The 26,880-nt window shown below is 39.1% G+C and overlaps 1 protein-coding gene and 1 long non-coding RNA gene across 2 annotated transcripts; both read right to left on the reverse strand.

Annotated features, from left to right (window-relative positions):
- On the reverse strand, positions 1-10,344 carry LOC136846739 (extracellular serine/threonine protein kinase four-jointed-like). Its single transcript, XM_067117915.1, has 5 exons — positions 9,258-10,344; positions 3,206-3,406; positions 1,568-1,628; positions 1,227-1,508; positions 1-482 (listed from the first exon to the last, which is right to left on the reverse strand). The coding sequence occupies exons 1-5, from the start codon at positions 10,202-10,204 to the stop codon at positions 108-110; spliced, it is 1,866 nt and encodes a 621-aa protein (XP_066974016.1). The 5' UTR covers positions 10,205-10,344; the 3' UTR covers positions 1-107.
- A 644-nt stretch (positions 10,345-10,988) lies between these two features.
- On the reverse strand, positions 10,989-14,966 carry LOC136846740 (uncharacterized). Its single transcript, XR_010855516.1, has 2 exons — positions 14,832-14,966; positions 10,989-11,103 (listed from the first exon to the last, which is right to left on the reverse strand). It is a non-coding gene; the product is annotated as an uncharacterized lncRNA (long non-coding RNA).
- Positions 14,967-26,880: the final 11,914 nt, after the last annotated feature.

The raw sequence follows: 26,880 nt of genomic DNA on the forward strand, positions 1-26,880 counted from the left end.
TAAAGCAAAAAGCTCCAGCGTACAGTATATATATTTCATTCCGTCTTACAAAAATATATAAAAAATATACATCTCGGATTGCACGCGCGAACCATCGCGAATCACTGTCATCTGTTGTTGGAATATTCTTGTACTTTGTCGGCGCAAGCCGACATCCATTCGTAGACCTCCCCCACGCGGACGGGGAAGTACTTCGCGAAGAGAGGATTCTTGAGGGGGTCTGGGAGCAAGTGGAAAAGGGGTTCGTGTCTCCTGGCAAAGTCCACGAGGAAGGCGTGAGGTTCCGGGTGGCGGTGGAGTCCCAACACGGCTTCCATGGTCGACCGGCGGAAGATGCACATGCTCTCCAGCATCTGCCTGTGGAAGTGGTTGAATCTGCTGGACTGCACTGGGTCGGCTGTGCCGTAGAGCAGGGTGTAGGCGTCTATCAGTCCCGACTCGTTGTCCAGCAACCACAGCGCGTCCGTCTTCGTGTTGCGCACCTATGAGGAAATTGCGGTCGGTCAGACATAGTAGATTCACAAGTGATTAGTAAAAAGTAAATATTCACAAGTGATTAGTAAAAAAAATCAGTGAATTAGACACAGACTCAGAATTGATTAGACATGAAATTGTATAATGATTAGACGCTGAAACAGAAATCAGGCATAGAATTCGATGGGTCTATCTTAAAACCAAAATACTATATACCCTATTAACGGCAATTCGAGTGCGGGAAGTGTGTGTGTGTGTGTGTGTGTGTGTGTGTGTGTGTGTGTGTGTGTGTGTGTGTGTGTGTGTGTGTGTGTGTGTGTGTGTGTGTGTGTAATGTTTGAGTCAAAGAAGATTGTGAAAAGTTAAATAGTGTTCGTCCCACTGGGGGGAAAAAAGAAAATTTGTTAAAAGCTTCATAAGGCCATGAGAAGATGATATACTGTCCGTCTCACCGAGTTAAAAGAAAAATACTTAAAATTTTAAAAGAAAAATAACTTAAAAAGTTGGATGAAAACATCAAAGAATATAAGTTACTTTTCATATTTCCGTTACGTTACTGAAACTTGCAACTGACTATAGCGGTCTGGCGCAACCAGCATGATTTTAAAAAGTATATATAAGGAGACCCCACGACCAAACCTAGACCTAAAGATCTTAAACCAAACCCTTTAGTACGTTCTGCCCCAAGAGCAAGAGCCCGTGCTGGCTGACACAACGGCTTAATCTACAAAACAGCAACGACCAAACCTCACCAGATTATGAACCGTCCCGCTGAGGACACGCAGGCGTCCCTCTTTCTCAGCGGCGTCCTGCATGTAGGCAACGCGATCGTAGTTTCCGGTCAGGTAATCGAACACCAGCAAGTCACTCCACTGAAGCAGTTTGATCAGGTCTCTCTCAGACAGTTCCCTGACGTCCCTCGGGGGGTCTCCGCCTCCTGCAGCAGCAGCAGCAGACTCCTCGGCCTCAAGCCTTTTTGGTCCGGGGTGATGGCGTCCTTTGCCTTGAGGTCTCTCTCTGCTGCCTTCTTCAGGCTGTTCGTCTTGGCGTTTTTGGGGTTAGGGGCCTTTGCTTCAGGAAGGTTGTTTGTGGCGATGGCACTCAGGGTTTTACTCTCCATGAGGGCGTTGACGAGGATCGACGGCATGTGGTCCCTGTGGGAGAAAAAGAATTTTTTTATATCTTAAGTTTTTGCAGGAATTGGTTACATGTTTTAGCAAGGAGAAATCAACGGGATTATGTATAGAATCCTTATCTAAGATATTTTACCAATATTTTCTATACGTCAGTTATTTTTCGTACTTCACTGATGCAGTATGTCCCGTGTGGGGGAGGGGGGGGGTTCTTTAAAGTGTCCCTTCGGCCACTAGCTGCAACCTCTTTCATTCGCTTTATTATACCTCCGTTCATATTCTTTTTCTCCCTTCTTTTATAGCAGTTGTTTTAATGATGTTTTCAGCGCTGAATGACTTCCTAGGTCCCAGCGCTTGGCCTTTGGCCTAAATTTTATACTCCATTTCCAAAACAGTTTCACATTTTGGGAAAAATAAGACAGCACGTTGCACAGCGGAGGCTATCTCTGACCTTTTGCACATCAGTATAATAATTTAATGGAAATGAACATGAATTATGAAAAAAAAAAAATCGCTAGAGGCGACACAGGAAAATTAAATGAAACATCAAACGTTCAGAATAAGGACATCTGCATTCAGCACACTCGTTTCTATATGAATGTCACCTTTGATATTATTAATGAGAGCGAGTTGGCGTGGGTACAAAAAAAAAAAAAATAAATAAATAAAAATAGTCACACAAAGGGTTTCTGTCCCATCGTCATAATAAGGACGGAGGTGTGGGCACGGCCTAGAGTGGAATATCTAGAGTGAAAGTTAATTTTTTTTTAGAGTAAATCGGCTTTTAAACTGAAGCAATGTGCATATCATCAGCCTAGTGCATTTGGATCAGAGAAACAGCTACCTTTAAAAATTATATAAAATCATATGCGTTTATTAATTTGTTGATATATCTTTAAAAAAACTGATCTCTCTCTCTGTTACTTCTTTCGAATGAAGTCCATAATATTCTTTGGAAGCTTGAGTTTCAAGTCAGTGGGCTTGTTCCACATGAATAGGGTCCATCTTCTGAATAATATTTAATACCGTAATAATAAATGAACACTATATTCTCTGGAAGCTTGAATTTCAAGTCAATGGCCCCTGTGGTAGGCTTGTTCCATATGAATAGGTTCATCTTCTGAATAATAATAATAATAATAATAATAATAATAATAATAATAATAATAATAATAACAATAACTGAAGCAAAAAAAATAGTTCCCTTACAAAGAACGCCAACAAATGTGTATAAAAGTCTGGTGGACACAGTATCAATATAAAACAAAATAAAAATATATATAAAAGACACTAACTTTAAGCTGGTCCTCCTCACACCAATATCCCGTTGAGCTGACGGCTCCGCCACGTACCAAAACTTTCACCTGGCAGATTTTACAAGCGGATAATCCGACGTATTCACGCGGGTGGGGGTTGGGGAGATACGGGTTTGGGGGAGGGGGCTTAAGCCAGAAACGGTCACAGCTTGGCATAAACAAACCAAGACATTATATGACTGGAATCCCTTTGTGTATGCCTTAGTACCATTCCGTAAATTAAGTAGGTCTATGCTGAGAACCTCTCCTATTAGCAAGATAAATATTCTCTCTCTCTCTTACCTCACAAGATCCGGTATCCAGGGGGTCAGGACTACCACCGGGGCGTCGCCCCACCCGGCCCGTTGCATTTCCTTCGCAACGCGTTGCCAACGCTCCCCCGAGGGTTGGCTCAAGACCACAGGAGGCACGTGACCTACGCCCAACACACGGGACAGGTAAAAGCTGAGGACCTCTCCTACGAGTAGGTAGTCGTCTGGGAATCTGGAAATTAAATGAATATATATAAATAAAAATGAATAATAGTAGAGAAAATATTTCTGAATTGTTGAAGTAATTTAGAATGAAGGAATAAATATATAAATAAAACATACAGTCGAGATGTGCATATATATATATATATATATATATATATATATATATATATATATATATATATATATATGTATATATATATATATATATATATATATATATATATATATATATATATAACTTTGATTGATTTTCCTATAATAGAAAACAGCCACAAGAGTGCGTGTCAAGTTGGCAAAATTACTTCAACAATTATGAAATGCTCTCTACTTGTAATACATAATTACATAAATATTTATATAAATGATCTCTTTATACATACATACATACACACACACACACACACACACATATATAATATATATATATATATATATATATATATATATATATATATATATATACGTGTGTGTGCGCGCCCCCGTGCAAAACTGCTATCAAAACGGCGTTCCCGAGAGGTGGCCGCGAGACGCCTGTCATTATCTATGAGGCTATAATCAGGTACCAGAGATGTTTCAAAACGAGTACGTGACAAGTCCCGAAGTACAGCGGCTGAATCTTCCACTGGGATGAAAAGATACTTATCCCAGACTTCAGACTGTCATTACCTATTCATGGCGTCGTGTTCACACTCTTCAGTTTCAAACACTGTCACGCTCAAAGTTTATCCAACAAAAAGTTGTAGACAAACCTGTAAAATTTACAAATGAAAACTTTTATTACACGGTTGGTGTCACAGCGGTGATTGATATGCTCTTCAAGAGCTTATTCAGATGTAAAGTATTATATTACACCTTTAGGCCTGCCGTCGAGTCCAAAGGTCCACAACAGGCTTATGTATTTTAAATATTGCTACTGTACTCTAACTTTCCGGTTACCGTTCGAGCTGGCATAAGGCAGGATTTATATACAACGACCAACCTACACCAGTCAGCTTCGGGAAGGCAGTAACCTACAATGTTCGTTAGGCTGAGCCTAGCCGTCTCGACATTCTCTTATAATGCCTTTCATTGTCTACGGTATTGTGGCACAGTTATCTAAATATGAACTGTATTGTGGATCAGACTGTTTATACGTATGATAACTGTCATGGCTGAACTGAATAGCTGGACGGTTATTGGCTTTTAATGTGACATTTTCAAGGTTCATTTGACTTCTGTTACTGTTATCATTTCGATTGCTCGTGTTACTGTTATCTGTCGTATCCTAACTTTATCAATTGACACTGCAAGGAAAATGAGTAATACTCGTACACGTGAAAGTTAACGTACAATTGTCAATTCATGAGGAGATAAAGCTTTTATTTTGGTTAAATGACTAGAAAAAAAAAAAACACACGCAATCACTCATTTTGATAATGAGTAACAGGTTGTGATTTTTTTTTCACAGTTATCAGACCAAAATAGAATATTTCCTCCGTAAGAACCGTAAGCTAGCTTTTTCATCCTTCCCGTTCTTATGACATTTTAGCAATATGCAAGACGAATGCATTACGCCACGGCTTCTTCGGGTTGATTCATTTTACTGAGGACTGGTTCTCTCTCCTGACACGAAACGAGGAATAATGATAGTAACATGAAGAATAACATCTATAATACCCCAGAGCATGAAGAAAAGAAGAAGAAGAAGAAGAAGAAGAAGAAGAAGAAGAAGAAGAGTGCTCGCGGACTAGAGGAGGTATCAGATGAAAGTGAACTGAAGCAGCGAACGTAACCGGTTTGCGAGTGAGCCAGTGCAGCGTCATGATCAAACAGGAATTCAACACCTGGTAGATCCGGCTCGTATGCATTCGATAAATATGTTCGCTGTTCCTTTGATTTCGTCCGTCTCCCTTGAGACTTTTGCTAGAATATAAGGCTTGATGGTCTTCTTTGTGAGTTCTGGGACTTTGGGTAGATTATAAGACTGGAAGATACCTTCTTTGGAAGATCTGACAATCGTTCTAAGACTTGCGTGGGATTAGACTGACTTCTTCAAGACTTCTGCTTGAATGAAGCAATTTGGGATGTCCGCTATAAAGACTAACTCTTTGAAGCTTGATGATGATTATCGACATGATAAAGATTATAACATGAAGTTGAACGATGAAGTGTGATTTTTTTTTTTTTAGCAGAGCCGAAGGGAGGGCCAACCTCTAACGCAAGAGAGATACAAGAAAAAGGAAAAATACGAAGGCAGCAGAAGATTGGAGTTTAATCCACAATGACGCGACAGACCCCTATTCGAAAAGTATAGGCCTATGAAGGTGATCCCTTCATCCTCCCAAATCTCCTAGGCCTATACCAGTAGTGTTTCCTAGGTATTTCATAATTTTGGTCAAACACATTGACAGAGCGACTTGAGTGAGCAAGCTACCATACTTGTGTCCCATTTATCAGCACAAATAAGATTGTGATAAACTCAATTACCACAAGGAAGCCATAAGTTGGGTACTGTTCGTAAGGTTTCCTGTAGAGACAAAGCATATAACCTGTGCGTCTCGGATCTTTTACCGTATACCATTACTAAATGCAAGCGTTCTTTCGACACCAGAAAGCCTTCTGTTCCTCTGATTGTCAACCTGTCAAGAAATCCTGACATTTTTCAGTACCAGGGGTCGCCAATTTTCTTGACTGGCAAACTGTCACGCGGTCCTTCATTACCTAGGGCCTTCCATTCCTTAGGCTGTCAACCTACCAAGTGGTTTCTCAGTAACAGAGAACTTCCTTTCCCTTTCCTGTCAAACTATCAAGTGGCGTTTCAGTATCTGAGGTCTTTCATTCCCTTGACTGTCAGACAACAAGCGAGGTTTTCAGTACCAACAGTCTTCCCTTCTCTTGGCTGAAATATATATATATATATATATATATATATATATATATATATATATATATATATATATATATATATATATATATATATATATATATATATATATATATATATATATATATATATATATATATATATATATATCCTTGTTAATTCATTAAATCTTTTCTGATTTTTCTAACTTTCCAACATATGAATATCGTCTTTGGTGGAACTTTTATTCGCAAGTTAACGTTAATGTTATGCTTGTTACATAGGAATATTTGGACACTGAGTATAATAATAATAATAGTTCTAACTTCAGTGGCATTTCGACTAATATAAACTTCATTAGCATACTTTGTATGTTTACAGCTTAATCCCCACCCCCTGTATTAAATTCTTGAATCTGTGCTTTCTACTCATTACAAGAATACTGCAAATGTCCGAGCATTTTAAATAGTCAAATTAAAACCAATTTTTGTAAGTTTCATATACTGGCATTATATTACTGGCAGGTCTTCTAAGTCCCACTACTCAAGAACAGAAAAGAATAGATTACAGAATTTATGCCAAAGGGCAAGCGCTGGGACCTTCAGCGCTGAAAGGGAAATTGGCAGAAAAAAGGTTTGAAAGGTGTAACACGAGGAAAACCTCAAAGCAGTTGCACTATGGATCAACTGTTAGGAGAGGTGGAAGGAAAGCAAGATGGGAGAAAGAGAATATGAACGGAGGTACAGTTAAAGGAATGAAAGGGGTTGCAGCTAGGGGCCGAAGGGACGCCGCAAAGAACCTTGAGTGAAGCCTACAGCGCACCGCGTCAGATACACTGACGGCACTACTCCCCGCCCCCGCCCCCACAACTCCCGGGGGTGGGGGGAACATTACTCAATAAGCAGATATTCCCAGCGTTCTAGATTCTCCGTCTCTCGATTACCTTGATTCTCTTCTTAGGTTTATGATTTCTGGTTTCATGATAACTTCTTTTTTTTGTAACATGTTTTTTTTTGTTTCTGTTTTGTTTTGTGAAGATCTTGGTTCTCGTGACTTCGCTTGAAGAAGTGACGGTATTGATTTCTGATGGGCCAGAGTTAATAATAATGATATTTCTTTGACCCTGTTGGTCTCTGATGAGCTGAATATAATAATAATAATGATTGGAGAGCTTTTGAGATCCCTGATAATAATAATAATAATAATAATAATAATAATAATAATAATAATAATAATTCTTTGTTTGAATGTTGGGGATCCGAATAATAATAATAATAATAATAATAATAATAATAATAATAATAATAATAATAATATTCTTAGGAAGCTTGAATTTCAAGTCAGTGGCCCTTGTGGTGGGTTTGTTACCCATGAATAGGGCTCGTCATCTCAATAATAATAATAATAATAATAATAATAATAATAATAATAATAATAATAATAATATTGTTTGGAAGTTTGAATTTCAAGTCAGTGGCCCTTGTGGTGGGCTTGTTCCACATGAATAGGGCTCGTCATCTCAATAATAATAATAATAATAATAATAATAATAATAAAACCTCGACGAAAGCCGGGAAAACAATATAATAACATAATTCACAATATCTAACGAAACGCACAGGCCCAGCCGTATGCCGGATACACCGCCCCACTTCTGTCAACGGGCGTGAAAACTCAACAAACGGCCTTTAATAGACAACAAACTGGTTTATGGAAGAGGACGGGGGTGGGGGGGGAGAGGCTCTCTGGGGTCGGATTACATCACGAACTCGCAGGGCGCGAAGGGGGAAAGTGACGAAAAGTCACTGCACGAGCGCGCGAAGGGAAGCATTTACACTGCGCGCCTCGTGAGGAAGGTGTGGGAGTCTCTGAGAGAGAGAGAGAGAGAGAGAGAGAGAGAGAGAGAGAGAGAGAGAATCAACAAAAATTATTCAAAGAAAACAGAGAGATAAAGAGAAACGCCAACAACAATTATCTAAAGGAGAGAGAGAGAGAGAGAGAGAGAGAGAGAGAGAGAGAGAGAGAGAGAGAGAGAGAGAGAGAGAGAGAGAGAGAGAGAGGGTGGTTAGGTTAAACTTACATGTACTTAGCAACTTACACATAAGATAGTTTGCGGCAATACTGTAGTGAGAACGATTATGTGTGCAAGAGCGTTTTTTAATTATAATGTTAATTACTGGTGTTATTATACGGATAAAAGAAACCCACTCGAATCTGAGGGGCTTTGGATAATAATAATAATAATGATGATGATAATAATAATAATAATAATAATTGTATTACATGAATAAAACAAAACCATCTCTAATTTCTGGGATTTGGATAATAATAATAATAATAATAATAATAATAATAATAATAATAATAATAATAATAATAATAATAATACGCTGGTGCGCCCTAACAACAATAACATAAATAGTAATAATCAAGTTTCTTGTTCCATAAAATGCTGTTGGTGTTATAAATAATTTGGTCATGTAACAATGGTTTTTTTTATCGTGCCACCAGTAGTTACCCTGGTGATAACTCTTCTTGCCAAAACTACGTCAATTTCATCAACAAGATTGTAATGGTGTTAATAATAGTGAACATGTTTTATAGAACATTTCAAAGACGTTTAGATGGTTGGGTATATTTGAACAAATGATAATTAATCTTTCAAGTACTATTATTATTATTATTATATTATTATTATATGCAAGGTTACTGTTATTTGGAACTGGAATTTCCTACTTCAAAGAACCATGCCGGGAATGGCGTGCATTTGAACCTTTGTAAGATATAAAGGTTTATTATAAAACCCCGGTGCTGATATCCTCCCTACTCTGCCGATCCCCACCTACCTCGCCCCCCCCACCTGGGGCGGACAAACAGGTTTGCAGGAGGAGGGTGGCTGAGTCACGTCTCCCCTACTGTCACCCGGGGTAGGACAAACAAGATCCACTCCGATTTTATTATTACAGAAGACAGGTATTGTGAAACGGCAAAATTATTATCACAAGAACCATCTTACCTGTATCTAGCGCAAGCAGCATCGCCCGAAGACATCTCCAACCACTGGTTCTTGGGCCTCCCACACTTTTCCCAGGTGGGTTCCTGGAGAACGGTGACCTCTCCCGACCTCATCTGACTCTGCATCTCACCAACTCTGGCATCTCTCAGTTCTGGTTCGGGCAACAAGGCCTCGACGGATTGTGAAAACACGACCCCGTCTTCGATGATATCCATTCTGAACTCACTTTCCACTGTCACTTTGGGCAAGTTTTCCCACTTCTGGCCGATGGGCGGGGTCGTGAAGGCTGACGCGTCTCTGCTCTTGCCCTTTTCTGAATCCGCCTTGTCCTCACCTCTCTGACTTTCCCGCGCTTTTGCCGAGAAGTCGAAGTACTTCATGTCGAACACCGGGTTTTTGTTGTAGTCGTCCTCCTCCTCCTCGTATTCGTTGTCCCCGTAATTGTTCAGGATCAGGTCGTCGTCCTCGTCGTCGGCGGCGTAGTCGTCCTCCGCTTCGCTGTAGTCGTCGTCGACGCTTCTCTTGTACTCTGCGTGGTCCTCCAGTTTCCTAGCGGTACGGACGAGACCCAGCCCGGACTCCCGTTTTCTGTAGTCCTCTTCACTCCCGACCCCAGTTTCGATGACATCCCCGGGGGAGACTGACTTCGCTTTAGCCATCTGCTGCGGGGGCACGATCTGCACCAAGACGAAAGCGATGACGGACAGTAAAACCATGACCAACAGACACAGGATCATGCTGATCATCCTCTGCATTCTGTAAACAGGGAAGGACTGCGGGAAATAACAACACTGCCACTTGCTCCTAGGCCTCTGCAGCTTCCCCCACATCCTGTGCACGTTCGGACGCAGAGGGTAATCCACATTAGCCAGATAGTCCCGTGATGACGTCACGAGGTTCAGGCGAGGCGAGTCCCCCGGCAGCATGTTGGAGTTGATGACGATCATCAATCCTGACTGGGGGGTAATTGATGGTGACGGATGGGTCTGACCGCTGCAAATGGCTGTGAATGGGAGTCTTCCCGTCCCGTCAGAGAATGGTGTTACAGGCACCGAACGAACGCATCAGTATTAACTGATTTACGATGGGAACTGTCATAGCTTCTTTTCACTCGACATATTTAATCAGCTCCAGTTCACCACGGTTCGGGGAAGCGGTTGTTTCGCCCGAAAGGTTTGTCATTCGTGCGTTAACAAATGCGTTCTGTCCCTTGCGAGTACAAACACATATCTTTAAACTATAAAAAGCCTGGACATAGCCTTCTGTCAAAATTGATCAGTTCAGTCTCTCGCTGCGGCAACATACAACTCTTTATCATCGTCACTTTGCGTCTAATTGTTGCCGACTGTGGATGAAGCCCAGGTAGTCTCTATCCGTCGAGCTGAGCTCGCTGATATCGAAGCAGGCTTCTAAAAAAAAAAATAAAGTAACCTGTACGCAGGCTTTTAAAAAAGTAACCCGCACACGGGCTTCTAAAAAGTAACCTGGACGGAAGAGGCGTCGTTGGGGGAGCTATATAAACCTGCTGAGGTTTTACCTTCACCTCTGACATTCAAATCGAGCGCCATGGACAGATGATACCGTTTAATGCTAAATGCTCTTCCCTCGATATTTTACCTCCCCGCTGTTTGATTCGAGTGCGGCGATGACGTCACTGGCTTGTTTCCTTCCATTTTGACGAAGAAGCATGCGGTGGGCGTGGCTGTATTCTTGTACTAGCTATTGTCTTCGTTTTTTTTTTTTTTAATAGCTATTGTTTTATTGCTTCGAAGACCTTTTTTACGGGTTTATTAAGGCCTCTGTTTCGCTACTTTCTCTCCGGAGGCGTGAGGTTGAGTTCTTGTTCCTGTGAATGAGAAACAAAGAACGAATGTATTAGCGTTAACGAACAACGAAGAAGAAACGGAAATATAATAATAATAATAATAATAATAATAATAATAATAATAATAATAATGTCCTCTTGAAAAGAATGGCTGATATCTGCTAAGAGTTGGCCGTTGTACGTAATAATAATAATAATAATAATAATAATAATAATAATAATAATAATAATAATAAGTGACATAATAAAGTTTAAAGGATGTGAATAAAGCATGCGTGTATATGTATACATAATTTACCCATGTATATAGAGTATGCGTGGGTATGCATACACAGTTTAACTATGTATATAAAGTATGCGTGTCTATGCATATACAATTTACCTAAGTATATAGGGTATGCGTGTGCATGCATACACAATTTAAGTATGTATAAAAGTATGCGTGTTTATGCATATACATTTTACTTATGTATAGAGTATGTGTGTGTATGCATACACAATTTAAGTATTATGGGTGTATATGCATATACAATTTAACTATGTATACAGAGTATGCATGTATATACATGCATTACAAATTGACTATGTATAAAGGGATGTGTGTATATGCATACACAATTCAACTATAATGATACAAACAAGGAAATTCAGCGTGCAATGATTGCTCTGCAAGTTTGAAATCAGAATGAAAAGAGACCAAAAGGGAGTGATGAAATAACCAACAAAAATAAATCAGTTTTGACTTACTCTTCCGGATTCGGGAGCCCAGACAAATTGAGCAATAAACACTAAAAGTTTTAGTGCATTTGTCACTGCTCTGTTTATAACTGTCAGGCAGAAGTTGCACTGATAGTAGCATAAAGTTAATCTTATCTTTACTGTTGGTCGTATTCACACTGTAGGCGTTATGCAAGGTTCTTTGCGGCGTCCCCTAGGCCTTAGCTGCGACCTCTTTCATTCTCTTTACTGTATCTCCGTTCATATTCTCTTTCTTCCGTCTGACTTTCCACCCTCTCTTTTAACAGCAGTTGTTTCATAGTGCAACTGCGAGGTATTCCTTCTGCTACACCTTTCAGATCTTTCTTACTGCCAATTTCCCTTTCAGCGTTGAATGACCCTATAGGTCCCAGCGCCTGGCCTTTGGCCTAAATTCTATATTCCAATTCCAATTGTAAGTAGCATTTAATATTAGCCATAATAGTATTATAATTCATGGTATCAAGATCATTTTGCATCTTATCATTAACCGTAAGACACTATCGGAATGGAATGGAATATAGAGTTTAGGCCAAAGGCCAAGCGCTGGGGCCTATGAGGTCATTCAACGCTGGAAGGGAAATTGACAGTGAGAAGGTTTGAAAGGTGTAACAGGAAAACCTCGCAGTTGCACTATGAAACAATAATTGTTAGGAGAGGGTGGATAGCAAGATGGAAGGAAGGTAATACGAAAGGTGGTACAGTAAAAGGAATGAAAGGGGTTGCAGCTAGGGGCCGAAGGAACTGCTTCAAAGAACCTTTAGTAATGCCTACAGTGCACTCCGTGAGGTCCACCGCCGGCACTACCCCCGATATTGTTTACAAAACCATAGAGCTAATTACACAAACGGACAAGAAAAATTAACAAACATCACACAGTCATTTCTCGGATGACACAAACACGCCTTGCACAAACAGGAAGGGGGCGCGTCCCCCGCGCTCCCTTCCCCTTTCAACATTGATTACGAAGACGAGGCTCGAGTATCACCTCGTCTACTGTCATGCAAAGGGCGCCTTCCCCCACTCCCCACGAGTGCTTGAAGTCACGGCGCTAATAATAATAATAATAATATTAGAAATTGGTGTTTATTGATTACTTAAGGTTAATGAATCTGAATACATCGTCACTGGTGTCTGAGAGAGAGAGAGAGAGAGAGAGAGAGAGAGAGAGAGAGAGAGAGAGAGAGAGAGAGAGAGAGAGAGAGAGGTGACTGAAAGCAGGAAAAAAGCGTCAATATTTCAGTGAGCTGACCACACTCCCTCTGCTGCTACGTTCATCAAACGCATCATTACAGACAGTTTGCGCGAAAAATTTATAGGAAATCATTACTCATAGGACAGACATCAAAGCTCTGTGTGTGTGTGTGTGTGTGGATGTGGATGTGTGTGTTTTTCGTAACCTCCACACAGCTCTTGTGTTTACGTAAGGCACGAAAACGAATAGATTAAAGAACGAGAAGCAGCAGGAGATACAAAAAAGGAATATAAACAAAAATGCTTCTAGCTTACGCGTGAGCAGAATATATTTAATGGGGCTCTATGCAAAGCTGGTTTCTTTGTCGACTCGACAATGGTCTATTACCGTACTATTCAGACGGGAGAGAAGGACCCTCACGCCTCAAGGAAGACAGAAATGTCTGTAGACAGACACAGACAGACAATAATAAGAAAAAAAAATAAGTTCACGAAGGAACGACACGCAGATTAGTATATTTTCGTAATAGGGTTTTGCCCGGCTTCTCAGAACTATTAGCTTTTCATGGCTATACATATACTATACATATATTGTTTTTAAAACGTATGCTATTGATATTCAAACGAGAGAGAGAGAGAGAGAGATAAGAGAGAGAGAGTGTATATATATATATATATATATATATATATATATATATATATATATATATATATATATATATATATAATATGCAGTACTTGTCCATTGTCCTCCACCCCCAAGAAGGATAGGTCTATGAATTTATCCCATTTCTTCTAATCATTCTGCTTAAAACATAATTTTATTTATTGAGGCCAAGTTGAAATCATCTATACATTGGTGACTCAGTTTGATAGCTTTTGACTCTAATTAAATATTTAAGTAAACTGATCACGTATATTAGAACCATGTAACGTACTGTACATACAAATTTGGGTTCATTGTGGCTTTGGTGAAATATCTAACTTCGATGTAGATCAATGAGTTTTTAAGGCAATATTAGATTTCGCCCTTCTTGGTGGCGCAGTGGTTAGGTTTTGTTGTTGTTCTACGCTTTTGAATTCTGCCAATTAGGCCTACAAGATTCAACCAGGTCGTAACCCCCTAAATCATAAACACAAAGAGTAAAAACGCTATTTAATCATAGACCCATCAGATTAAAACATTTTGAAAATCCACGCGGAAAGAAATCATACTGGAAAATCCTACCTGAAAATCCGCCCTGTTTATCGACCCTGCCAAGTCCTAGTCAAAATCCTACTTGAAAATCCGAACTGTTTACCGATCCTGCCAAGTCTTAGTCAAAATCCTACTTGAAAACCCGACCTGTTTACCGATCCTGCCAAGTCCTATAGTCCTGTGTCCCACAGGAGAACGGCTTTAATTGGATATGTCAAGGCGACGCCCATCTTGCACTGACATCCAGTTCTGGGGACGAACCGGTTATTTACATAATAATAGAAAAAAGAATTTAGTGTGTCTTAGTTTATTTCCAGAAGGAGTTGAAGTGAATCCTAAATTTGGATATTTACATAATAAACGACACACACACACACACACACACACACACACACGAAACACTTATTGGTAGAATATTCTAAAAGAAAAGTCGAATGAAATTTATATATGAAAATGAACTCTGCAAAAGGAATTTTTAACATATCATCGTTACACAGCGAAAAACAACCGCTGGTTTTTACAAGAAAGTCTTTTGCCTGTGTGTGTGTGAGACTAACATTTTCCAAGATCAAACGTACTTCAAATACTTCCGCAGAATTACCAGAGTGACTAATATCGCGATGAAGTAATCCGCTGGAGTAATTCGCTGTTGAGTCACCGAGCCACTATAAGACATTCGTCTTAACACTGACGTCTCTTATTGACTTCAGTCTACATCCTAGACTGAAAACCCTACCAAAACCAACGCGTTCAGAACTTCACTAGACTGAAATTCGCCCTCGAACAAGAATATCTTTACATGACACAGAAGAAACATTTCCATGACGACTGTGGAGAGCCATTGCCTAAATTAAACGCGCGCGATAAACAAAAGGCCAAAGAGAAATATTGGACGAAATTGGTAAGCTGGCCACTCTCATTAAAAAGCTAAACACACATTAGGAGAGATCAACGTGCGGGTTCGCGTGACGTCATCGCTGTGCGGGGAGGGATGGATTGTTGGTAGGAGGGGAGGGGAGGGGAGGAAGAGGGAGACGGAGGGAGGAAAAGGACTGAGGGGGGAGGGGGGTTGTTAAGCTCTCTTGAAGGGGTTATGTTACCACCACACTCACTCACACTATAACCAACTTCCTACCGCACACGGAGGATGTTGTCACCTCCCCTCTTATCTCTGTGTGTGTGTCTCTCTCTCTCTCATCCCCCAAGGGCGAGAGAAAGGGCATTTACACGGATCTTGACGGTATTTTGGCATATTCTTTCCTTTCACCCGGATACTTTATCACGGAGGAGCAGAGAGCATCCGTGATGCTAACGTCTTGCTTCTGACTGTAGACAGATTTCCTCATAGGGCTACAGTGATTACGAGAGAGAGAGAGAGAGAATACCCGTAAGCGTGTACACAAAGAATGTACCTCCAAAACAATAGGTACAACCAAGGTACAACAGTATTCCACAAGAGAAAAGTTTATACCCGTAACATTTAAATAAATACCCACGTGTCAGTTAAATTATTGCAGGATCTTAAATGAAAATAATCACAAAATATTTTACCAATTCCCCACACGAATCCACATACTGTATTGGTGTACTTCAAGGACGCATACTTTAACTCACTTTATTTACAGCCAACAATATTACTATGTTCACAGACAACAAAAACGCTCTGTTTATAACCAACAATAAATGTATTTTTCGTCACACGAATATATTCTAGTGGTAGAAATCACATTTCACCATGAGCATAAAAAAAAGAGAAACCTGTTGTATTCACTTTGTATGAGACTAGTTTCTCTGCGCAGAAACCAAGTGGGCCAAGCTAGCCTGAACTGGCTGGAGGTGGATGATTTATTTCCGCAGTCATACTTGATGAAAAGCTTACGTTAAGGGAACGCGTCCTAAATAAAGTACATACGAGAGAATGGTCACTGGACGAGCTATAGCGTACATGTTCATCACGCAAGAAGCCATTTTACCCGCACCTGACAGGGTTCAGTTACCTTACCAGCCTTTTGTTTGTTTTTATTTTAAACAGTAACCGCAGAAACAATTAGGCCTTGCTAGCCATGAAACTTATACACTGGCGTATAATCTACCCGTGACCTTCAAGTTTTTAAAATATCCCTTACTTTCACTGGAAAAGCACCAGCTTGGGACTAATGATTTCCTTGTAGGCCTATGCTTTGATAAGGCCATAAAATGGCTGGTACTTAAAATAAACCTCGGTAATTAGACCGATAAACGGATTCAAAATATTTGTAAGAATTTATCAGCCTCACTTTGGCCCGTTACAACTCGCAAGACTTACGTTTTGTGTCAAAATTTAAAACTAACATTAGGGTGTACATGACATTTCTCAACGCAGGAGCGTTGACCTTAAGCTTCAGAACACTGTAAAAATAAATTAAAAAAAACCATCATGGCTGCTTTGAGCCTGAAAAAAAACTATAACATTTAAATATATATTATCTTTACGGGACAAAATCGTTTTCAGATTAGGTCCAAAACTGAACAGAGATCCTGTTGTTTCGTTCAATATCCATATTCTTCGCCAAAATACAGCTTTCTCTCTTTTATCGACGGAACTTTCGGGCAGCAATTAAACGGAATTCAAAAATCGCGTTTTATAACAGAGATCCTGTTGTTTCGTTCAATATCCATATTCTTCGCCAAAATACAGCTTTCTCTCTTTTATCGACGGAACTTTCGGGCAGCAATTAAACGGAATTCTAAATTCGCGTTTTATAACAGACATCCTGTTTTTCGTTCAATATTATTCTTCGCCAAAATACAGCTTTCTCTCTTTTATCGACGGAACTTTCATCTCAGTTTTATAACCATTCTTTTGTCTGTTTCTGTGCCTGTCTCGAAAAGACCATCTTAGCTCCTTTTTCGCTATCCGTTCGCCGTTCAGCCTGTTTCTCAAGAGCTGGCTATGTTGTCATCATCATCATCATCATCATCATCATCATCATCATCATATGGCAAGACTGTTGGCGTGCAGGAAATTTTTTCCTTGCCGGACTCACTCTCTCTCTCTCTCTCTCTCTCTCTCTCTCTCTCTCTCTCTCTCTCTCTCTCTCTCTCTCTCTCTCTCTCTTTCTCAACTCGTTATATAACACAGTGTCTTTGGGAAGGAATGAGTCTCTCTCTCTCTCTCTCTCTCTCTCTAAAAGTATACAAACTTTAGTGCATAGGAATTTACAACGTAATGATGATATTAGCGAAGACCTTCATATATTATTATTATTATTATTATTATTATTATTATTATTATTATTTATTAAGTCAGCTAAGAAACTCTTACTTTTATCAATGCTCTTTTTATTTACATTTTATCTATATTTTGCACAACTGTTTAATGAGAAATGTTATATATAATATTAAAAAGTCACTGAAACATTCAAACATTATTCGAATAGGGATGACTAAGTTTTCGTTTTCGATCTCTATTTTTATTTATAAAAAAGATTTCAAGACTTTTTCCATACATTTTACTTTGTATAAATGCAAATGATTCATTTTACAAAATACTGTTACAAGGTAATAATCTCAGAGTGAAAATTCCTCGCCCCCTACATAAATATAATAATAATAATAATAATAATAATAATAATAATAATAAAGCAATAATAATAATAATAATAATATATATTCTTTATTTATTATATAAAATGTTATTCCTATATTTTCGATTACTATAAATGTTAATATATATATATATATATATATATATATATATATATATATATATATATATATATATATATATATATATAAATATCTTGTTTAAAGGATTTGTGTTATATATATTGACGCATTACGTGATAATAAGTCCACTGTCCCGTGATCGAGTTTTTTATCACCTAAAAATTATCGATTATTGGTAGTTGGATATTAAAGGACTTTTGTTTCTAGATTGTATATGAATCACGGTTATCCCACAGTGATTTATATAGATATATATAGAGAGATATATATATAGAGATAGAGAGAGAGAGTTTAAAGAATATATTGACGCATTACGATAGCACTGCTGTTGAAGTTTTTCTTTCTTATCGATTATTGGTAGTACTATTGTGCTAGCATTATCCCACAGTTTTAGCAGAGAGAGAGAGAGACAGAATAAAAGAGAGAGAGAGAGAGTGAGAGAGAGAAAAAAACTGCATGGTTAGAGAAAAAAGCATGAGAGAGAGAGAGAGAGAGAGAGAGAGAGAGAGAGAGAGAGAGAGAGAGAGAGAGAGAGAGAGATTTTCTGCACGCCAACACGATTGTCACAGAATGATGATGATGATACTGATAATAATAATGCTCCCGATAATGATGATACTGATGATGACTTGGCGAGACAAATTTTGGGAATAAAGAAACCAAGAAGAACGAGAGAGAGAGAGAGAGAGAGAGAGAGAGAGAGAGAGAGAGAGAGAGAGAGAGAGAGAGAGAGAGAGAGGTTAACTATTCTGCAGACGAAAGCCAGTAAACGAAACCATAAGCACACACAGAGAGAGAGAGAGAGAGAGAGAGAGAGAGAGAGAGAGAGAGAGAGAGAGAGAGAGAGTTAACTATTCTACAGACGAAAGCCAGTAGAACAAACCATAAGTACAGAGAGAGAGAGAGAGAGAGAGAGAGAGAGAGAGAGAGAGAGAGAGGAAACTTTAACTATTCTGCAGACGAAAGCCAGTAGAACAAGCCATGAGCACTGGCATACCTCAAGGGCGGTGCTGTCATCCCCCTCTGTTTGGACAAGACGCATTAACGCGTCCTTTACCCAGATCACACGGCTATTTACAGTCTGCCCGGAGGTTCTCAGGCTCCCAGAGTCATTCTGGTCTTGCTTCTGAATGTACAAGCAAGGGAGTCAAGAAAGATATTCTATAAATAAGGAGCAAAATCAAGGGAGGTCATAAACAAGGTCCAGAGTGATTATGGTTATAGTCTGTATTCTGTAATGGTCTGTGATAGTCTGGTAGACAGTGGTGATAAACACTTAACGAGAGAAACCAGAAATAAAGTTTGATAAGTGGTGATAATGAAGATACTAAGCTTACATAATATATACAGCAGGCTGCAACAATATAATTTATGACTAAGAATTTATAAGTGTGCACCAAGCCTTCAATAAAAATCTTTCAAGTGCATAGAACCATATGATAAGAATTGGCGTACAAATCGAAGTTACATTAGAAGTTATCAAGTAGACCAAACCGCGATAAACAAAGAGAGAGTTTACCAGCATAACGCACAACCGTAATACGGGGGGCGGGGGAGGGGGGGGCGCCTACCAAACTCGCCTCAAGTATCCGACAAACTTTGGCGCCTCAAGATTGTCGTTATATTTTATATTTTTCTTTGATAACCGAGACTCCAGAGAACTTTTTTTTTTTTTTATTTCTTCAGAGATCCTTTTTTTTTTTTTTTTTTACTAAGGCTTTTATGAGAGAAAAGACTTTTGGAGGCTTTAGATGTTATTAAGCGAGCCATGAGCAGACGTGAGGTTTTTACGATATTATTGTTTTATTATCAGTAAAGGATTCTGCGCTCGTCTTCTCTCTCAATGCTATCCCGGGATTTACGGTTGTGGAGAGAGAGAGACGAACAAAAATTATCCAAAAGAGAGAGAGAGAGAGAGAGAGAGAGAGAGAGAGAGAGAGAGAGAGAGGCCAACAAAAATTATCCAAAGAGAGAGAAAGAGAGAGACGCCAACAAAAATTATCCAAAAGAGAGAGAGAGAGAGAGAGAGAGAGAGAGAGAGAGAGAGAGAGAGAGAGAGAGAGAGAGAGGCCAAAAAAATCAACCAAAGGAGAGAGAGAGGCGCCAACAGAAAGTATCCAAAGAAAACAGTGAGAGAGAGAGAGAGAGAGAGAGAGAGAGATGTATTATTAAATAGCAAGAAAAGGCACTTTCAGACTCACGGTGTTACCGGAACAGAGTTTTAATAGATTTACCGCCAATGCCAAAGCTTTGACAAAAAAGAGAAAAAAAAAAATACTTTAGATTTACACACGGGCGTAAATATATATTTGTTTACATAGTGTTGTCTTGACATACTTGTTGTTCTGTACCATAATAATGTCTTCGGTTCTTCTAACAGGTCCTTATTATGAATAATAATAATAATAATAATAATAATAATAATAATGGGGAAGAAATCCAGAATGTCAGTGTAAATAATAATAATTATGTTATTTTAATAATAATAATAATTGTGAAGAAATCCAGAATGATGTCAGTATAAATAATAATAATAATAATAATAATAATAATAATAATAATAATAATAATAATAGAAGATTAATTCATTTCAACACTATATTTAAAGTGTTCACTCGACAACCGGATCTTTCTGAACAGCAAAAAATAACAGCACCAGATTCTCCCTTGATTGGACTCCTTCGGCCCGTGTTGGTGGCATAAGGCCCTCTAAATCTCAACCAACCAACCTGACAGAGTCCCTCAACCAACCACCATAAAAAAATAAAATGAGTTCCACCAGAAACTTAAAAAATGACATACACATCAGAAGGAAGGCCACCCAGATTTCAAAAGAGGACTGAAATTTCATCCCGGGACTCCGCTTTGCAGAGGAACAAGAAGGCTCTGTTCATCTCTCTCCACTTCTGAGAAGTAGGAGCGTCTCTGGGTCCTATGCGCTGGTGCGAAGTTCCGGGAAGAACCGAGAAGTCCCGAGATGTTCCAAGAAGAAACAAGAAGGCCAGAGAAGTCCCAAGGAGAACCGAGAAGTCCAAAGAAGGACCGAGAAGTCCTAAAAAGTCCCGAGAACCAAGCAGTCCCAAGAAGAACCGAGAAGTCCTAAGAAGAACCGAGAAGTCCCAAAAGAACCGAGAAGTCCTAAGAAGAGCCGAGAAGTCGTAAGAACCAAGAAGTCCCAAAAAGAACCGAGAAGTCCTAAGAAGAACTGAGAAGTCATAAGAAGAACCAAGAAGTCCCAAAAGAACCGAGAAGTCCCAAAAAGAACTGAGAAGTTCTAAGAAGAACCAAGAAGTCCCAAGAAGAACCGGGAAGTCCTAAGAAGAACCAAGAAGTCCTAAAAAGAACCGACAAGTCCTAAAAAGGGAGGTATGAGGTTGATGACATCACTCTGGTGTCAACTTGCAAGTGTCATGCAGACGTTGCTAAGTGGTCGTGGCACTTATTATTATTATTATTATTATTATTAAACTTGAATAAATAAATTTACAAGCTCTAATAGGTACTATCATAGATACAGTTTAAAATACAATGGCTGTTATGCAGTTACAGGAGAAAATTATACATAAACATACGTATGTATGTACGTATTCACAAATATATACGTATGTAGGCCTAGGCCTTATATATATATATATATATTTATATATATATATATATATATATATATATATATATATATATATATATATATATATATACACATACAGATGTTTTCGCGTATAGACAGATAGATTCAAAGCAAATATAAACGAACTCTGTACAACAACAAATGTCACAAAAAAAAATCCCTTTTATCTCTTACTTTGCAAAATGCATCCCAGCTGATGCACAAAAGATCAAAGATAACGGATGTTTTTTCATAGCAAAAAAAAAAAAAAAAAAAAAATAGGGGAACGTTCATTTCTCCAAACTTTTTTCCCAGTCTTTTTTTCCCAATATTTTTTCCCCAATTTTTTCCTTTTTTCCCTGTCTTTTTTCCCCAAAATAAACGAAACAGTGACTGACTCACTCTTGTAAACCTTTTCCCTTGTACGTCGCAAATCACATCAAAATATTTACCTTTTATTTTTTTCCCTCCATAGGTTAAAAATAAAAAAGGAACAAACCTTTATTCTTCGTTATCATTTTTTTTTATTTTTCTTTAGAGGATTGCCGATTGGCCATCTGCGCGGTATTTGTATTGATTTTTAATCTGATGTGAATGGTTAGTAGGCCCTTGACAAATGGATAAATGCACGATAGCAACAGATTATATATATAAATATTATATAAATATATATACAGTATATATATACTGTATATCTGCCCAGCAAAGATACGAACAGCATGCCCAAATGTGTAGTGGTGCCACCATTTAAGCGCTTCGTGAAGAAAGCACCTCTCTCTCTCTCATCAAAAACATTCCAACGACAGAAATGGTTGACAAGAGCGACTTACGTCGAAGGTGAGAGAGAGAGCTCAAGAACTTCGGTGGTGAGAGAGAGAGAGAGAGAGAGAGAGAGAGAGAGAGAGAGAGAGAGAGAGAGAGAGAGAGAGTTTGGCGAGATGTAAAGACACTTCCCAGATTTCAGCACCAGCTTGTATCACGGCTCGTGGAAGACTATACATTTTTCATTCTCGTGATTGGGTGATAGGAAATGACACAATGGTCCTTGCGTCTAATTCTTAGGAGTTGTTGAGAGAGAGAGAGAGAGAGAGAGAGAGAGAGAGAGAGAGAGAGAGAGAGAGAATTGGATAGTACTATAAGAGGTAAAAGCTAGATGAAATATGTTATTATTACTATCGACTAGAATTAGGCCTAGCCATGTTTCGAGGAAAAATTTGCTCTATAATATATACATATACTGAACTTTACACAGCATGAAGTCCCACTCATAGGAGTCCTTCAGAGAGAGAGAGAGAGAGAGAGAGAGAGAGAGAGAGAGAGAGAGAGAGAGAGAACCGTTTGATAAAACTATAAGAGATAGATGACTATATTTATCATCGACTGTCGACATGAATTAGGCCTAGTGATCTGTTTTCATAAAATATTTGCTCAGGTAATATATACATATACTCGTACTGATACTTTACACAGCTTGAAGACCCACTCATAGGAATCCTTCAGAGAGAGAGAGAGAGAGAGAGAGAGAGAGAGTCCACGCACCGTCGCGAAATTAAATCTCATTGGGTTCCCACTCGAATAAAAATTACCTCCATTAAACAAAGATAATTAAACTCGTCTCCTTTAATTACCCGGTCTTTGAAGGGTAACTGAAATCCCCTGCAAATCTCGCCTCCTGAAGAGAGAGAGAGAGAGAGAGAGAGAGAGAGAGAGAGAGAGAGAGAGAGAGAGAGAGAGAGAGAGAGAGAGATTGGTAAGGGCCCTCTGAAAGTGCCCCTCTCCACTTTACTTTGATTCGAATGATGAGGAAAATTTTCAGTACGGAAGTTTCACTCCTCGGTTATTTTCTTTCCTCTTCTTCTCTCACTCCTTAGCTATTTTTTCCTCTTCTCCTTTCCTCTCTCGTTGACCAGCGGTTTTGTGATGCCAAGACCTAGGAATACATGTATCAATCGATCAATCAAATTTTCCTTTCAGTCTGATTCGGAGTGAGGAAATCTATTACCTTCCCTTCCCTTTGATGACCGCAGTTGTTGTGACGCCAGCTTTTAGCCTTAAATCAATCAAAATCAATCAGTCCCTCTACTATTTTTATTCCCTTTTAGATTCTGCTTTCCAGTCAGTCAAAATGAATGCATCAATCAATCAGTCTACTATTTTATCTCTTTAAGATTCTCCCTTCCACTTCTGTTTGGATGACGCAGAAAAGGTTTCGTACGTTCTAACCCCCTCCCCTCCCTTTTCTGTCCCATTCGTATCCCTCCCCTCTCAATTCCCTCTTTACAAAATTCTCCTCACGTGAGAAGGAGGAGGGAGAGTGACAATGGCGTGGAGTGAATTTTCTCAAACCACGGCCAAACGGACAGGGCGAGATGAATAGCGCACGACGGAAAAGGGGACCAGAAGGTTAAAACTCGGTAAAAGCCTCTCTCTCTCTCTCTCTCTCTCTCGTGCTTTAACGCATGTTCAAAGTGCTGACGTATTAGGGGGCTGTTTTGATGCATAAAAATAGGTTTAAATCAGCCCCGCAATACCCGGAACCATTAGTACAGCAAAAGATTACCCAGTTCCTCTCACTCTTAACTCACCCACGGAAACACGCTGGATGTTTTAACACGTAAACTAATTTAAAAAATATATAGCTCTGCTTAAATGTATACACGTGCTTTATAAATAATTTAAAACTACTGTCACTTATTAAAACCAACATCGCTTACAAGCTGTGCACGTGAAATGAAACCAAACCATTTATCGGCCTAACACACTCACTTTCGCTAAAAGAATGAAAGAACAATAGGAAGGAAAGTTAGACAATTACAGCACCATCAGTGCTGTACAATTACACAACAAGTACACTTTCATTAAGACATCTAGCGAGGATAAACGCTGGAAAGGATTGAATGGAAAACGACTCCGTAGAAACAACCAACATGAGACTAGGACTAGCACCATTATTATTCTCCTCTTCGCTCTGGGTTCCCCCAGCCTCGTATGAACAGCAATAAGGCCGCAAGTCAAGTGGTGATCACATCAAGATCTTCCCTACTCGGAGATCAAATGTTGCACAGTAAGTCACATACACACAAACACGAACAGGCTGTTTCTTTGTCGTTTACAACATAAATCTTCAACGAAGCTTTCGTGTTTCTATTTAGATGAGTCTATTTTTTTTATGCAACTTTTCACCGCGTGTGAATTAAAGTAAGTTAAATTGGTAATTTCTGACTTTTCTTTCTCAGGGTCACATACAGTAACATACATTTCACCGACACAAATAGGTTTCCTCATACAAAAACATACACTTCGCCAACGCTCACGCAAAGAAAGCGTTGGCACAAACACAACACACGCGCAAATTAAAAACTCGTAGAGATACAAACCACACATGCAGACAGAACAGACCACTGTATACTTATACGGTAAACAAACGCACATACCACACATACAGACAGACAGGCAATTGCATCCTTATAAACAAACGCACATACAATTCAGAAAAGCACAAACAAGCACACTAAAGGCTGCATCCCGGTATTCGTTAGACTATCAAGTGGCCTCAAAGGTGCTTTTGGCTTGATGTGTTGCAAGACTCTTACTGCAAGAGTCTAACAACCACATGTTATTAGATCATCTCCCTCTCTTGGAGAGAGAGAGAGAGAGAGAGAGAGAGAGAGAGAGAGAGGGGGTAGGGGGACAGTCACAAGTTATTCCATCGTCTCCCTCCCTTTTAAATGAGAGAGAGAGAGAGAGAGAGAGACAGAGAGAGCAACCAAATTTCATCCCTACGAGAGAAGGAGAAAGAGCCCAACAACCACATATTATGGGGTCATGTCCCTCTCTTAGAGGAGAGAGAGAGAGAGAGAGAGAGAGAGAGAGAGAGAGAGAGAGAGAGAGAGAGAGAGAGAGAGAGAGCAACCAGATTTCGTCCTTACGAGAGAGGAAAGGAAGGAGAAAGAGACGAAGCTTCCACAAGAAATCCAAACATTCTCCCTCCCTGACGAGAGAGAGAGAGAGAGAGAGAGAGAGAGATATTATATAAGATATACCGGACACAGATAAATCACTCGCAACAGCAGATATAGTGATTTATTCACTCTACCCTCACAATAAACTCGGCAGTGACAACACCATAGAAAACTTGGCTGTGCTTCGCCTTTCTAACTGAGTGAGAGAGAGAGAGAGAGAGAGAGAGAGAGAGATGCTCATTCCCATCCCTTTTAAGTTTAAATCGAGTTACAAGGGAAAAAGAGCACTGCTGTGAATTATGTAGATACCACTTATTGTTTGTGTGTGTGTGAGAGAGAGAGAGAGAGAGAGAGAGAGAGAGAGAGAGAGAGAGAGAGAGAGAGAGAGAGATGATAATCACAAACTCCTTTATTCCACAACAGCCTACAGTGGGTGTTGTTGACGAGAGAGAGAGAGAGAGAGAGAGAGAGAGAGAGAGAGAATTATAGCCTACACTTAGCTGTTTCTTTGTACTGTACTTTGTACCTTTTATTCATTCGGATAAATCTATCGTTCTTATGCAACAATTTTCACTGCATGTGAATTCAAGAAGATATAGTTTTAGCGTGATTTTAAGTATTTATTTAAATGGCCTCGGTAATATACTTCAAGTTAGCCAAGTATATAATTTAACAGCGTAATTTCAAAGTCACGTTTAGGTTAATATGTTCATCTGAAAGACGCCCCATGTTTTAAGTCATCTGAAAGGGGGTTATTTGAAATTAATTCTTTTTTAAATGGGTAATGGGTATTTTGAAAGCCGTCTTCATCTGCATCAGTTTTTTTACTTTTAACAAGGTAATTATTTTAAAAAGGTAATTTATTTTAACAAGGTAATTCTGTTTTAACAAGGTCATTCTATTTTAACAAGAGAATTCTACTATAAGGTAATTCTGTTTTAAAAAGGTAATTATACTATAACAAGGTAATTATTTTAACAAGGCAATTATTTTTCAACAAGGTAATCCCATTTTAACGAGGCAATTCTTTTCAGCAAGGTAATTCTATTTTAACAAGTGAATTCTACTATAACAAGGTAATTCTACTCTAACAAGGCAATTCGTTTTCAACAAAGGTAATTGTTTTTCAACAAGGCAATTCTACTTTAACAAGGTAATTGTTTTAACAAATTCTCTACTTGGGTAAAGTTCCCATCACTTCAAGGACCATTTTAAGAAGGCAATTCTGTCTTATAAAGTTCTCACCAATTCAAGGACCATTTTAAGAAGGCAATTCTGTCTTAACAAGGCAACTCTCTACTTGGGTAAACTTCTCACATATAAGAGGCCAACATGAAAAGACCTCAGTGGCCGGTGTCTGTGTGTGAAGTCGC

Source organism: Macrobrachium rosenbergii, chromosome 15, assembly GCF_040412425.1.
Source record: "Macrobrachium rosenbergii isolate ZJJX-2024 chromosome 15, ASM4041242v1, whole genome shotgun sequence".
Classification (NCBI taxonomy): Eukaryota; Metazoa; Arthropoda; class Malacostraca; order Decapoda; family Palaemonidae; genus Macrobrachium; species Macrobrachium rosenbergii.